Source organism: Sus scrofa, chromosome 1, assembly GCF_054392235.1.
Source record: "Sus scrofa isolate SSC_HxYL_T2T_F1_AM1 chromosome 1, Sscrofa_HxYL_maternal_Yorkshire_Landrace_v2.0, whole genome shotgun sequence".
In the NCBI taxonomy this organism is placed as follows: domain Eukaryota; kingdom Metazoa; phylum Chordata; class Mammalia; order Artiodactyla; family Suidae; genus Sus; species Sus scrofa.
Genome location: NC_139383.1, coordinates 278635586 through 278650097, shown reverse-complemented (window position 1 = coordinate 278650097; position 14512 = coordinate 278635586). Strand labels below are relative to the sequence as shown.

Below are 14512 nucleotides of genomic sequence, written 5' to 3'. Positions count from 1 at the left end.
GGAAGTTAAATGCAGTGCACATAGTTTCTAGTCCTTTGCTTTAAACCCTATTTCAGAGAGTGGGTCAGTTAGTTCCTCTTCACCTGCTTTTGTTTCAGAATTGACTTTACTACAAAATGTGCCTTTAGGAGCTCTATTGTGATTGAGGATCCAGTGTTGTCATTGCAACAGCTTGGGTCACTGCTTTGGCAAGGGTTTGATCCCCGGCCTGGGAACTTCCATGTGCTGGGTGGGGGCAAAATAAGTGCCTTTATATTCTTTTTTCTTTTTTTTTTTTTTTTTGGTCTTTTTAGGGCTGCACCCGCCGCACATGGAAATTCCCAGGCTAGGGGTCTAATCGAGCTGTAGTCACCGGCCTGCACAAGAGCCACAGAAACTCAGGATCCAAGCCACATTTTTGACTTACACCACAGCTCACGGCAACCCCAGATCCTTAACCCACTGAGCAAGGCCAGAGATTGAACCCTCATCCTCATGGATGCTAGTTGGGTTCATTAACCACTGAGCCACGACGGGAGCTCCGAAAGTGCCTTTATATTCTTTTTTTTTTTTTTTTTTTTTTTGTCTTCCGTCTTTTTTTGTTGTTGTTGTTGCTATTTCCTGGGCTGCTCCCGCGGCACATGGAGGCCCCCAGGCTAGGGGTCGAATCAGAGCTGCAGCCACCGGCCCACGCCAGAGCCACAGCAACGCGGGATCCGAGCCACGTCTGCGACCCACACCACAGCTCACGGCAACGCCGGATCGTCAACCCACTGAGCAAGGGCAGGGACCGAACCCGCAACCTCATGGTTCCTAGTCGGATTCGTTAACCACTGCGCCACGACGGGAACTCCGAAAGTGCCTTTATATTCTTGATTCTCGTAACCTAGTGCTTTACTGCTTGAAAATCTTTTACTTTCTTCTTCTTTTTTTTTCCTCTTTTTTGGCTATACTCTTGGCATGCAGAAATTCCTAGGCCAGGGATCGAACCCGACCTGTTGCAGTGACAATGCCGGATCCTTAACCCGTTGAGCCACAAGAGAACTCCAGTCTTGTGCTTTCTTATTGGACATAACCAACTGGAGAGTCGTTTTATGCATCAGAAGACTTTTCATATGGTGGTCGTAGAACTAAGAATTTGCTGGCAGCCAGATCTAGCATTGTTAGCTGTGTGGTTTTGTTTAGATTCCTTTACCTCTCTGGTCTTAGTTTTTTTTTGTTGTTTTTTTTCCCCCTGTCTATAAAAGGAGATAATACTATCTAGTCCACAGATGAATAAAGTGAAAAACTATATGTAGCAGTGCTTTTGTATATTTTTTTCAGTAAGTAGGATGTATTGCTTGCATATAGGCTCTGTGGACAAGATAAACCTTTACTTAAAATTAAGACCAGATGTGTTTTTTATAAATTTTAAACTCTGTGATCCTTTGTCCTTGAGGGTTGAGGGACAGGAAAACCTGGAAAAGGCCTGCAAAGTGGATTAGCTTGCAATTTGGGAAGTTATTTTGAAATGTGGACCAGAATAAAGGGTGCCTTTGAGGAGTTCCCTTTGTGGCTCAGCGGTTAACGAGCCCAGCTGGGATCCATGAGGATGTGGGTGCAGTCCCTGGCCTTGCTCAGAGAGTTAAGGATCCGGCGCTGCCGTGAGCTGTGGTGTAGGTTGCAGACTAGGCTCGGATCCTGCGTTGCATGGCTGTGGCTATGGCGTAGGCCGGCAGCTACAGATCCAATTGGACCCCTAGCTTGGGAACCTCCATATGCCTTGGGTGCAGCCCTAAAATAACAACAACAAAAAAAGGGTGCTTTTGAAAGACCTGTCAGCTCAGATTGCCTTGATCCTGCAGCAGCAGAGAGAAGTGTGCGCACATGCTCCACAGAGGGCCCAGGGAGAGCTAGGTTCCTCGAGGGGCCTGATGATTGTGGGAGACTGATTAAGAGGCATTTTTCATCTTCCATCTTATCCTCCAAACATGGTGTTAGGTGACTCTTATGTTTGAAAGAGAATAGTTTTCTGTCCTCCTATCTTGTGGCATTTCATAAAATACATTAATAAAACACAGCTTTTACTTTTAGGCCTAGATGCTCCAAATGTTAGTCATTTCTTAAGAATAAGTGTTTGTAACCTGTCAGGTCAAGGAGATGTTGCATTTACAATTATAAGAAAAAATCCCTGTTCCCTTCCAGTGGTGTTTTAGATTATTTACTTAGAGTAAAATTTAACTCCTTTTTGACTATATTACATTTAGAAAAGGATCTGCATTTTTTGAGAAGTTAGTTTCTGAATGAAAATGTCTTCAGAAACATTTTAAAATGTTTAAAAATCTATTTCTTAGCAAATTAAATGGACTATTTTGTTTTTATTCACTGGGAATAAAAGCTAGACTCTGACATTGAGGTACATTTGCTGATGAAAAGGAGGCATTCTTTCCCCTCACGAGGGGTTTAAATGTAATACTCGGTGCTTACTCAGGAGTGAAAACATCAAATTAAAGTGTTTATGCTGACAAAGGACAAATCTGGATTTCAGCAACCCATGCAAGATTGTCTCATTGCTTAGCCTGCCTTGCCTAGAAGCTCTTGGCCAACCAAGACTTATAATGAAATGCGTGCATACAATTAAACCATTTCCAGTCGGTGTCGGAGTTTTCCGAGCCCGAGAGGAGTTCCACTGCTCTCTAGTGGCTAGATGGGGTCCCCCGGCACCAACATTTGTTTTCTTTTCATAAATCAGCTGTTCACACATTGGCAGTGTTGGCCTCCAGAGTCCACACTAACACCAGGAGACCAGGCCCTGTAGACGGGAGCAGAGTGAAAAATGATCCCTGTCCTTGGGTCTGAGGAGAAACCAGATTTTTGTCCAGGACGAGTGGCCAGTTGACTAACAATGAGCAATTGTGAGTAAGCACTCTGTCAGGGAGAGTGGACACTGATGGATGAGAAAGTTCTCTGTGTTACTCTTTTATCGCTGCATACGTCTTACACCTTGGCAGTCCACGGTGGCAAACAGGTCCTTGGGTGGTTAAGATGGACCACTCCTTAGCAGAAGGAGCAGCTCCTTTCCTGAAAAGATCTGGTTAAATTGATTTGGGGAAAAAGCAGTAGAAATCCATTTCCTGCTGCCTCTCAGAACTTCATGACTTTGAGAAAAGAAATTTTAAGGACCTCTATTTCTATTAAAGCTGCCAACCCTGAGACTTGTTGAGAATGATTGTATAAAAGAGCCCCTGGAGGACTGGGACCTGTTACTGAACACAAGTTTGTGTGCCTGAAGCACAGACCAGACCAAAACGTCAGAGTCTGGAGCAGAGAGAGGTACGTTGCAGTGCCATGCAGAGGAAACTTGTGCTCTGAAACTCTGAACTCCCTGATGGTTTTCAGGCAGAGGGTTTTGTTTTTTGTTTTTTGTTTTTTGCTTTTTAGGGCCACACCCAAGGCATATGGAGGTTCCCAGGCTAGGGGTCTAATCAGAGCTACAGCTGCCAGCCTACACCACAGCCACAGCAACCTGGGATCTTTAACCCACTGAGCAAGGCCAGGGAGCGAACTTGCAATCTCATAGTTCCTAGTTGGATTCGTTTCTGCTGTGCCACAATGGGAACTCCAGGGACAGTTTTTTATAGGCAAAATTTGGTGTGAGGGCTTCGGGGCATGTGACTTTCTTCTGATTAGTTGATGGTGAAGTAACAGGGTGATGTTCTAGGGATCTTGCACTCAGCCTGAGGTTACCATTCTCTGTTAGTGTGAGGGCCTTAGTTTCTGCAGAACTCAAAGATACGGTTTTGTATATCCTTTAAGGAGGAACCAGTGGCTCAGTGGTTAACAAATCCAACTAGGAACCATGAGGTTGTGGGTTTGATCCCTGGTCTTGCTCAGTGGGTTAAGGATCCGGTGTTGCCGTGAGCTGTGGTGTAGTTGCAGATGTGGCTCGGATCCTGCGTTGCTGTGGTTCTGGCGTAGGCCGGCGGCTATAGCTCCAATTGGACCCCTAGCCTGGGAACCTCCGTAGGCTGTGGGAGCGGCCCAAGAAATGGCAAAAAGACAAAAAAAAAAAGGAGGAGGAACCAGGATCCCGCTTTGATGCTGTTGCTTGATTGCTCCTCCTTTGTTTCTTCGTGCCTTTATTTCCCTGATTAGCAGATGTTTGAATCTGCTCTTTGGTATTCCGGAAGGTCTAGGAGGCTGAAGCCTTTACCCTGCAAATGAGAAACGGGACACGGGAAGATGTATCGTCCTCCCCTTTGTGCAGGGAGGTAGCCAGGGCAGTAGGGCTGCTGTTCTGCACTTTCTGGGGGCATCATTCACCTTGTGCTTGATGTGGTGGTGCCTCCTGGAGCAGCGTGGCAGCCTTGAGGGCTCAGAGGGCCTGAGTGATGTGCTGTGAGAAAACAGAGGAAACAGCGCCGTGCCTCATCCTGTGCATCTGTACATCGCGGTGGGCACTTGGGATGGTTTGTTTGAAGGAATGAGTGGAAAGTTGTCCTTCGGAAAGGTGCATGGGCTAAAGAGCCACAAGACCTAAGTTGGGATCTTGGTCCCCCTTATTGCCTTTGAATTAGCCATGCCAGGTTTCTTTATCTGTAAAATGAGGAAATTTTACACCAGGATTTAGGGTCCTGGACCGAAAAGACTGAATAAATATTTTCTTGTCCCCAGTCTGAGAATTTGTAAGCCTAGACCTTATTAGAAAAAGTGAATTTCTACCTGCTGGCTTTCGGGCCCTTCCTAGAGTGTGACTTAGAGCAGTGGGTTTTAGAAAATGATTTGTCTTTTATAGTTTCTTCAGCTTGTCTGATAACGTAGATATTCTAGAATTGCTAGGTTTGATTGCATACTTTAGTGAACTCTGACATATAAAAATAACATGTTTCATGTTTAAAAAAAATAAGCCTTATTAATACAGGTGTTTTTTAAATATAGAGCAAGTAAAAGCAGTATCTTAGTAAATTTTTCTTGATACATTTCAAATTTTGTCCTGAATTGTTTTGAGAAGTTAGGTTCAAATTGAACAACTAACGCTAATGTTGATAAACTAAAATCAAAAACACCCTCAGAGGGTTTAGAAAATGGAGACTGTTCACTGTTTTATTTTATTGAGTGGGCTATTAAAAAATAAATACTTGGAGGAGTTCCCGTTGTGGCTCAGTGGTTGGCGAATCCGACTGGGAACCATGGGGTTGTGGGTTCGATCCCTGGCCTTGCTCAGTGGGTTAAGGATCAGGCGTTGCTGTGAGCTGTGGTGTAGATTGCAGACGCAGCTCGGATCCCGTGTTGCTGTGGCTCTGGCGTAGGTTGGCGGCTATGGCTCCGATTCGGCCCCTAGCCTCGGAGCCTCCACATGCCATGGGAGGGCCCTAGAAAAGGCAAAAAAAAGACAAAATAAATAAATAAAAAATAAATAAATACTTGGATACTTGAATGGCATTGCTGAACAGTGAATGACGTCTGTTTAGTCATTTAAAGTGTTTAACTAAAATCCCAGTCTCATTTGAATTTCTAAGCAAAACGGCACAAATTAACTGTGTCCAGATGTGTGGAAACTGTTCTGCTGAAATGTGAGCAAAAAGTAAGTTAGAAAGCATGCTTTTGAGAGGTGGGGAGTTAAGAAAATAGAGCTGCTTCCATGCTTGCTTGCTAATCTTGATTTCAAGTGTTTACCTTTGTAGTTAAAGAGGCAGCACATGCAACAGAAGCAGTGCTGGACTCTTAAAATTTGGGATGATCAGGGCTGACATTCCCAGATGTACGTCTTAGCAGCTGTGTGATCTGGACAAGTTCTTTATCTCCAAGATGGAATCTTCTCCTTCTATGAATGGGACTGCATTTACCTGCTGTGTCTGAAGAGCAAACAGAACTCATGTGACTGTGCTTTGAAATTTTATAAACTCCATGTGGACTCTGTCTCTTGTGTGGTCTTTTCAATAATTTGTTGCCACAGAGTAGACTTCTGGATAGGCGAGATTGGGCTTGGTGCTGACAGGCTCAAAGGACTTCATTGTTAAGGTTATTTTACTTCTTTTAAAAAATTTTTGGTGCCTGTCCTAAGGAAGCCCTTCTAAGGTGGTAGAGAGACATGGTGTATTTATTTGTGATAATTGATGGCTGTTGTTCCTTGGGACTGTTGACTCATGTGTGGATTGACCTTCTGGCCCCTGTATACAGATTTCAGGAATAAGCTCCTTGCTGCTGCTCTTACACAGCAAGACTGTGGTGGCTGGCAGGGTCTTAGTCTCCCCCCGCCCCCCAATCCCTTCACAATGTTGAATTCTTATTTTCTCCAAGTGTATATTATCTTTTTTTTTTTTTTTTTTTTTTCCTTTTTAGAGCTGCACCCACAGCATGTGGAGATTCCCAGGCTAGGGGTCTAATCGGAGCTACAGCTGCCCGCATAGGCCATGGCAACGCAGGCTCCAAGCCGCGTCTGCGACCTATACCACAGCTCATGGCAATGCCGGATCCTTGACCCACTGAGCAAGGCCAGGGATCAAACCCACAACCTCATGGTTCCTAGTCGGATTTGTTTCCTCTGTGCCGTGATGGGAACTCCTCCAAGTGTATATCTTAAAAAATTGTAAATAATGCATGATCTTCAAAGAAAAGAAAACACAGGTAAAACAATATATAGCACCACCTACAAATAAGAGTAGTTTAAAAAAACTTTCTTCCAGATTTGTGCAATATGTAGTGTATAAGCATAGCTGTTAATTTTGCTTTGGAACATGGTTTTCCCTCAGCATATATTATATCATGGACGTCTTTCTTTGCCCCCCCCCCCAAAAGAGTCACGTTTAATGACCATATATACAGTATTTATTCTCCGTATCTCCTGATTGTTGGTGCTGGATCTTTACATCTACCTCCAGGGTTTTTTCTTTGTTGTTGTTATTTTTGTTTTTTTTCCTAATTGAAACAATGATCATAATGTAATTTGGACACTAATCTATTTATTTCTTTAGAATATCGCTCTAGCAGTAGAATTGCTGGCTTGTGTGTTTGTATAGCTTTGTGCTTTCTGATTGGTATTTCTAAACTGCCCATTAAAAAAGTTCTATCCATCTGTGCTGCTACAGGAGTATTAAATTGCCCTTTTTTACTATATCGTTGTCAGCACTGGGTGCTAATCTAAAAGCCAAGAAAAAAATGGCTATTTCCTTTTTTTTTATTTTTTTGGTCTCTTTGCCTTTTCTAGGGCCGCTCCCGCAGCATATGGAGGTTCCCAGGCTAGGGGTCCAATCGGAGCTGTAGCCACCGGCCTACGCCAGAGCCACAGCAACGCAGGATCCTAGCCGCATCTGCAACCTACACCACAGCTCACGGCAACACCGGATCCCTAACCCACTGAGCAAGGGCAGGGACCGAACCCACAACCTCATGGTTCCTAGTCGGTTTCACTAACCACTGCGCCACGACAGGAACTCCACTGTTTCCTTTTTTGCCCCAGTCAAGGCATAAGGAAGTTCCCAGGCTAGAGATTGAATCTGAGCCACAGCTGCAACCTCTGCCAGTCACCCGCCATTGTACCAGGCTGGGCGTCAAACTCACATCTTGGCAGCTGTCTTAGCTGTGGTAGAGACAACCGCCAGATCCTTCACCCACTGTGCCACAGCAGAAATTAATGGCTGTTTAGTTTCAATTTGTATTTCTTTGATGACTAGTGAATTTGAACATTGTTTCTAAATGTATACATGTCTCAGCTCTGCCTGTTTTTTTTTTGTTTGTTTTTTGTAAACTGCTGTGTCCTTTTTCCCTGTTGGTGTATTGGTGTTATTTATCTCTGAGCTCTTTTTAGTTATTAATGACCTGCATGTTGCACATATTTTTCTGAGTTTCAGGGCTTACATTTTACATTTGTTACAGGTGTTAGTCTTTTTTTTTTTTTTTAGCCGGTGGTCTGTCATTAATAAGACAGTTCATTTTAGGAATGCCTGGAGATGTGGCTTTTGTGGTGTTTGGGCCTGCGTCCCCCCTTGTCCCCAGTGTGGGTGCCCCTCAGAGTCATCTTGAAGGGCTGTGGGTGAGTCAGGCCCTGGCAGTCAGAGATGGGGAGCAGACCGTGCTTTCCGGGACTCACGGGGCTGTCTGTTGAATTCTTTTAATGAGCACTAAACCTGGACAGCCAGGGTGAGGTGGTGCCCTCCCAGGTGGCTGCAGTGGATAGGGGAGGGCAGAGCAGTTTCTGGGCCCCGTGGCGGAAAGAGGGCTGGGTTGAGTACCCGTCCCCCATCCCTGTCTCTTGCCAGTCTGGCTGCTGGGTGGTTTGGGAGTTGCTGGTGGTTGAGCAGCAGATATGTGTGGATGGCGGGAGTGAGCTTGGGGGAGGCAGTGGATGCAGAGGTGAGTCAGAGGGTAACTTGGTAGCCATGACAGCATCTTGCTCAGCCGTCTCTAAATGCTGGTCACCGAATTGTACCTCGTTTTTCTGTTTTAAAGAGCTTTGTTCTGGGAGCAACACTGGCAACTCAGGAACTGTGGGTGGGCTGAAAAAGGCAGACTTGGTGGAGGTTGCTAAGGAGCAGCTACCTGGAAACTACTGATGAGACAGAGCTTTGGTAGAAAAGTGCAGAAATCTAACAAGGGCATTTCACTCCTGTGATACCATAGAGTTCAGACCAGACTAGGACGTATATAAATAGGATATGGTTTCGTGGGTTTCAAGCCTTTCTCCTTTCTGAAAATTGAACTTCCTTTACATTTGAGTTTGTCCTCTATTCAGCCTGGTGTGGTAAGTTAGGCAATAAATGTTCTCTTATACTTTACCAAGGCTTTTACTGCTATTGTCACTCCTTCAGGGCCAGCTCAGTTTTCCCAGCTCCTACGTTTGGTCAGGTGTACTCACATCAGCCCTGTTCATTCAGTGCTTTGCTCTGTGCCAGAGCCTGCTGGCTATGGGGGATGCAGATGTGAAGGATGGGCAAGTTGGCAGGGAGAGCGATCAGCTCTCGTGGGGGTGCAGTGGTCAAGGAAGGCTTCTGGGAGGAAGTCAGCTGGAGTTCGACAGGTGACTAGGATTCCTGTGGACTGTCAGGAGGGCAAAGGTAGTAGCATGTGCCAAGGTGGGTTAGGCTGGAGATGGCCTGGGCATTTAGGAAATTATTGTTAGTTTGGTGTAGGTAAAATGTCAGGTGTGTGTATATTGGGGAGGAAGAGAGACCGAGGGACCAGAGACCTGTCATGGAAGGTCATGCATGTCTGCTCTGAACTTTATTGTGGCCTATAGAACTTTCTGCTTGAGAGAGTGACATAGGGTCACACCTGAGACGGGAATCCTGCCCTGTGCTTGTTAGTCCTCTAATCCTAGACATGAATGACATAACGTATGATGCGTGACCTTGGTGGGTGCTCAGGCAGAATGCTCTCCTTCCTCCCCCTTGGCTGCCTCCTCTCTGCTATGAGAGAAATTCTTTGAGGGCAGGCCTCATACTCCTTGCTCCTGGAGCTCATCCTGCCTTTGTGGGAAGTCTCTTCCCTCTGATACCCATTTCCTTCCCCTGACCTGCCTGCTGTTGAAAACAGCGGCCCCTGTCTCTTCTGTTTATTCTTTAATGGGAAGCCAGACCATTCAGTCTAAGGTGGCCTTGTCTTTGGAATAAAAAATCAGGGTAAATGTTCCTTCAGAGGATTTCTGCCTTGGTTTGGGGTATGAGTGCCAGATTAGTAGGTTAATGCTGAAATAATGAAATGGCTGAAGAAAGCCTAAATTTGGTATATGGGGAAAATGGGATATGGTATTTAAATGTTTTGTGAGTGACATGGCTGCTTGTAATAACTCAGAATTTTGTGATTTATTGTATATAGTTTTAAGTGGCATTGGGACAATCTGGGAAACTTGAATGGAATTATTTTAAAAATTCCTGTCTCATTGAGTTTACCGTCTTTTTTCTCTTCATTGGGCCACCTCCTTTTTCCTTTCCCCGGTTACATTGCCTTGAAATTATGTGAGGATTGGCGTCTTGTTCTCATGCCATTTTAGATGATTGCAGTCATATTTGAAATTCTGACTTTGCTTTTCTAAATAATAGACACACATTCGGAGTTTACTAGAAACCTGTTGACAAAGTCAGTTGGACTTCATTTCCTAGCACTTCTGTGTATTTCTGAAAAGGGGGCGCCAAAGTCCTCCTTTCCTAAAAAGCTAGGAGCAGGAGCTAATTTGCAAGTGATTTAGAAATTGTTTTCAGGAGTTCTCATTGCTCAGTGGTAACGAATCCGCCTAGGAACCATGAGGTTGCAGGTTTGATCCCTGCCCTTGCTCAGTGGGTTAAGGATCCGGCGTTGCCATGAACGGTGGAGTAGGCTGCAGACGCAGCTTGGATCCCGTGTTGCTGTGGCTTTGGTGTAGGCCAGTGGCTACAGCTCCATTTAGACCCCTAGCCTGGGAACCTCCATGTGCCGTGGGAGTGGCCCAAGAAATGGCAAAAAGACAAAAAAAAAATTGTTTTCAATGTTGAATTTCCCTTTTTTTAAGTTTATTGGAGTCCACTTATCTTTGATCTCAGGGGAAGCAGAATCCGGCAGTTTAGCAAGCTCTTGTTTTCCAGAAAACTCCTCGACACTGTGCATGTGCGTGCGTGCAAGTTGGAGTGTGTTGGGGGTTGTGAGGTAAAAGGGGAAGCAGAAATATAATGTAATACGGACTCCTGTGTCCTTTCTTTGTTTACCTCTCCTACACCTTCCAGATCCTTAAAAAAAAAAAAAAAAAGTCACTGTCTCTGATAACAAGAGAAGCATCGCTACATTAGATAGACACTTTGTACTAAGAGTTTAGATTTAGTATGTATTTCTACTTAAAGAAATTCTGCCTGCAGCATTGTTTCTGAAGGAAAAAGCTTTCGATAAAGAAGAATTATTGTTTGGGGAGGGAAATACCTTTCATAAAATTTAGGAGGAAGCTAAGCAGAAGGAAATATATGTGCCTAGGAAAAATAAGAGTAAAATTAATTTACTGTGAAACTGCCAAAAAAAGGATGACCTAGGAGGAAATACAGGGCTAGTGATCTTTAGGGAAAGATGGCTTTAAGGTAAGTCAGGTTTTCCCTTTTTCAGTAATTGATTACAGTTTTCCACCAAGTTGTTGGTGTTGGGTGAATTGCTGCCTTCCCCTGACCTTTTATAAGGTGTCTTTCTGGCCTCTGGTGTTTTTACCCCTGGGCTCTTCACAGAGAGGTATCTTGGACCAGGTTGAGAAAAGGCAAGCCAGCTGATGGTTTCTCTGCAGGAGCATTTTGTATCTTTTTCCTGGCTTTCCCTTATTTGCAATTTTCTTGTTTCTTTATGACAGAGCTTCCTTTGTTTTACACGCAAAACCAGTTCGTTTTTTTATTATGAAGTCCAAAGTCCGAGGCTGGTTCTCACCCGTGCCTTAAAACAGAAACTTAGGTTTCTTTTCCCCCTTGAGCCCTCAAACTCTTGAGTGTGTGGCTCACAAAACATTGGTGGACTTTGACTCTAAATTCAGACTTTCTAGGATACATATGCTGTGAAATCCCGAGGTTTGATTTTGGTGAATTTGTGTATATATATATATATCTGGTCTTATTTGGGTGCACTGGTATTATGTCTGTTTAATTTCTGTCTCCTTTCCAAAGGGCTTTTAATATCTTTTTAGCCCCCCCCCTTTTAAGGAGAAAAAACTGTGAGGAGGGAAAATGGGGTTGCCTTTTTGCTCCCAAAGCCTGAATGAATAGTCATTGCCTGTAATGCCATCTCCCCTCGTCGCTTCCCACTGCTTTAGATGTGATGTATCCGGTGCTGCGAAGGTAATGATCCTCAGCCGCAGCAATATTCCCTCACAGGAGTATCTGTCCTAGTCATCGGGATTACCACGCTCATTGATTTGTGTCTGTAAATCTGCTGTTTCTACCCTTTAAATTTGATCTATAATTGGACCTCCTTAAATGGTTCAGATAAGGTAGTCTGTATTTTCTCAATGCAGCGATGCTGTCAGCTTCTCCTTTTTCATTATACATTCAGCAGACTTGATAAAATCAGCAGGACACCTCATTTGAAACTGTTTAATCGCTGCCTTTTTCCTTTGCTAAACCATTGAGGTGGTCAAGCGATGTACACAAATCATTTTAAATAGAAAATATGGTTTTCTCTGTGACCCAGCTAAATAGATAGTGTTATGCAAAACAAGTTAAAAAGTAATAAATGCCAAAAAAATCTTCTAATTGGAGTAAAAAATTGTGGGCAACTCTATCCTCTCTCCAAAAGTAGCGTATCCTGAAATATCGCCAGGACCCTGTAAAGACAAGATGATGGTTTTCTAAAGATTCTCTGGTTTCTGAACAAAGCAGGTTTACATTTTCAGATAGTGCTTGAGCTGCCTTTTACATCCATTCAGAGAGAGGCCATACTTATTTGTAATACCTTTGCATCCTACTTTTGTAGGGAGAAATTCGCTATCTGTTAATATCTATGCAACATAACCTTTCAGCCATTTGCTATTGTGATAATAAATTTTTGTTTCTTTGTCTGCCATTTTGTCTACTCAGCTGTTACTCTTCAAAGTACAAACTAAAAATAATAGCTCCAAATAAATGCCACATAATAAAGTGTTTTACAGTTGTAGCTGGAATAGCCTGGTGGCTGCACTCGCAGTCCTATTACCATTGCTGGTGCTGTAGTTTCTTCCCTGTGTGTCAAGGTGACTTTACCAGGGCCAGCTCATTAAAACAATCTCTTCTTTCTAACTGGCTTGGTATAGTGCTCTATACCCAGCCGCCTGCCAAGGCACAGTTGTGGGGCACCAGAGTCACAGCACTGGGTATATGAAATAATGTGGCATTCACTTTTTGAACAAATACAAATTATCCATAACCTCATTTTCATCCTTCAGGATTTCATGGTGAATAATTTACAGTTACTCTCGTCAGTAGTAGAAGTAGGGCCAGTTGTGGGTTTACCCAGGATAGTGGTAAGTGACTCCGGGCTTTTGAAGAGCAGTGTTTGCCTGCTTTTCGTGGCCCTGCAGTATCAATATTTGCGCTGTACTTGAATGTGACATTGGGCGTGTTTTGCCGTTTTTGCTGCCCCGAGGTAAACTTGAGATGAAGAAGCTGGGAGTTGGTAAATATGCTAAAAGCGCATCTTTGTCTTAACAGGTTCTGGCTCTTTGGCAGCAATGGCCGTGTTTGAAGATAAATTTAGGCCAGAGATGGAGGTACGTAAGTCTCTACGGTTTTATTCTCTTTCAGATATCTTTCTCGTTGTCTGTTGGACCTTGACGGATTGATTACTGATTCCTCCAGAGCTTGTTCAGCACTCTTGTTGGAAGGTTCTTTGGCTGTGTTTTATACTAAGTTTGCTGAGAAGACTGGTTACCTGGGAAAACTTCATTTTGGAGTGGCCCTTGCTGTGCCCTTCCTCAGGCTTGAGCAGCCAGCGCTATTCAGCTTTTTGCTCTGGCCTTCTGGCTGGCTGGGAATCTTCTTGGCCTTAAAAGCTGCTGCAGTGTAGATTCTTTCCTGATGCCCAAGCTTTCTGTGTCACGATACCTCAAAATGACAGGTTTTTTTTGTTTCCTCGCTAAGAACAGAGGAACTGCGTATGTCTTTTCATGTCACACGGACCTGGCCTGAAAATGGGGGCAGTTTGAAAAATCTGGCAGACCATGGGGACAGTATCATGTGTATAGTGGATTATGCTCAGAGTGTGATGGAACTAGTGTCTCACATATATTTATAAGAGGTTCCTTCATTATGCTTTTCTTGGTGGTGCGTGGGGTGGTTTCTTCTGAATGACATTCCGTGCGAGTCTATTTTAATGAGAGATGTACTTCCATTAAGCAGCCCCCACCCCCACCCCATCTCCAAGAACAAGTTCACTGGTCTTTCGTTGTCATTTTAAAGGAGTGCTCAATATTCCTAAGTACTTTTTGGTGCCACATTATTCCTCCACTGTGCTTTATCCCCACTGCTGAGCCAGCTTGTAGGCACATTACGTCCTGAAGGCAGCCCTTGTCTTCTGTGCTTAGTTTTTGGATAGATGTTAATGTCTTGACGGCAGTATCAATTTGTTTTCAACAGCTATAAAGCTGTTTATGAGAGGTTTACCCTATTCGTTTGCAGTAGTGTTTTGTTTAGGTAGCAGAGTGTTCCTGGGAATTACTTTTTGACAGTGCTTTATGCCTGATCATCTTTTTAAGAGATTGCATATTTAAAAATTTTGTTCTTCTCTAGCTCATTGTCATTGGAACTCTGAAGGTCTGTGATCTTTAAGTTTGGCCACGTGCCAGGAGAGCAGAGCATGTAGGGTTGTGGATACCGCTCAGCCAGGAGAGGGGTCTCCTGCCAGAAGCCACTGGGTACGTGAGGACAGCAGACGTAAGTGACTTGGTCACTGACGGCTAGTTTTCTTCCCTTTCTTTTTGTTTTTGGCCGTGCCTGTGGCATGCAGAAGGTCCGGGGCCAGGGATCAAACCCGCGACACAGCTGCCACCTGAGCCACAGCAGTGACAGTGCCTAATCCTTGATCCGCTGTGCCACCAGGGAACTCCATTCTTCCCTTTCTTGAATATTTGCAGGAATTAAAACGT

At 44.2% G+C, this 14512-nt stretch overlaps 1 protein-coding gene and 1 long non-coding RNA gene across 2 annotated transcripts in view; one reads left to right on the top strand and one right to left on the bottom strand.

The window, feature by feature from the left end:
* Nucleotides 1-14512, top strand: part of PSMB7 (proteasome 20S subunit beta 7) — a 63130-nt gene that overhangs the window by 20660 nt on the left and 27958 nt on the right. Inside the window, 1 exon segment of the mRNA NM_001097476.2 lies at nucleotides 13080-13138. Coding sequence (NP_001090945.1) covers nucleotides 13080-13138 — 59 coding nt within the window.
* LOC146407264 (uncharacterized) lies at nucleotides 839-10675 on the bottom strand. The gene is made up of 2 exons (XR_014827847.1): nucleotides 7345-10675; nucleotides 839-3531 (listed from the first exon to the last, which is right to left on the bottom strand). It is a non-coding gene; the product is annotated as an uncharacterized LOC146407264 (long non-coding RNA).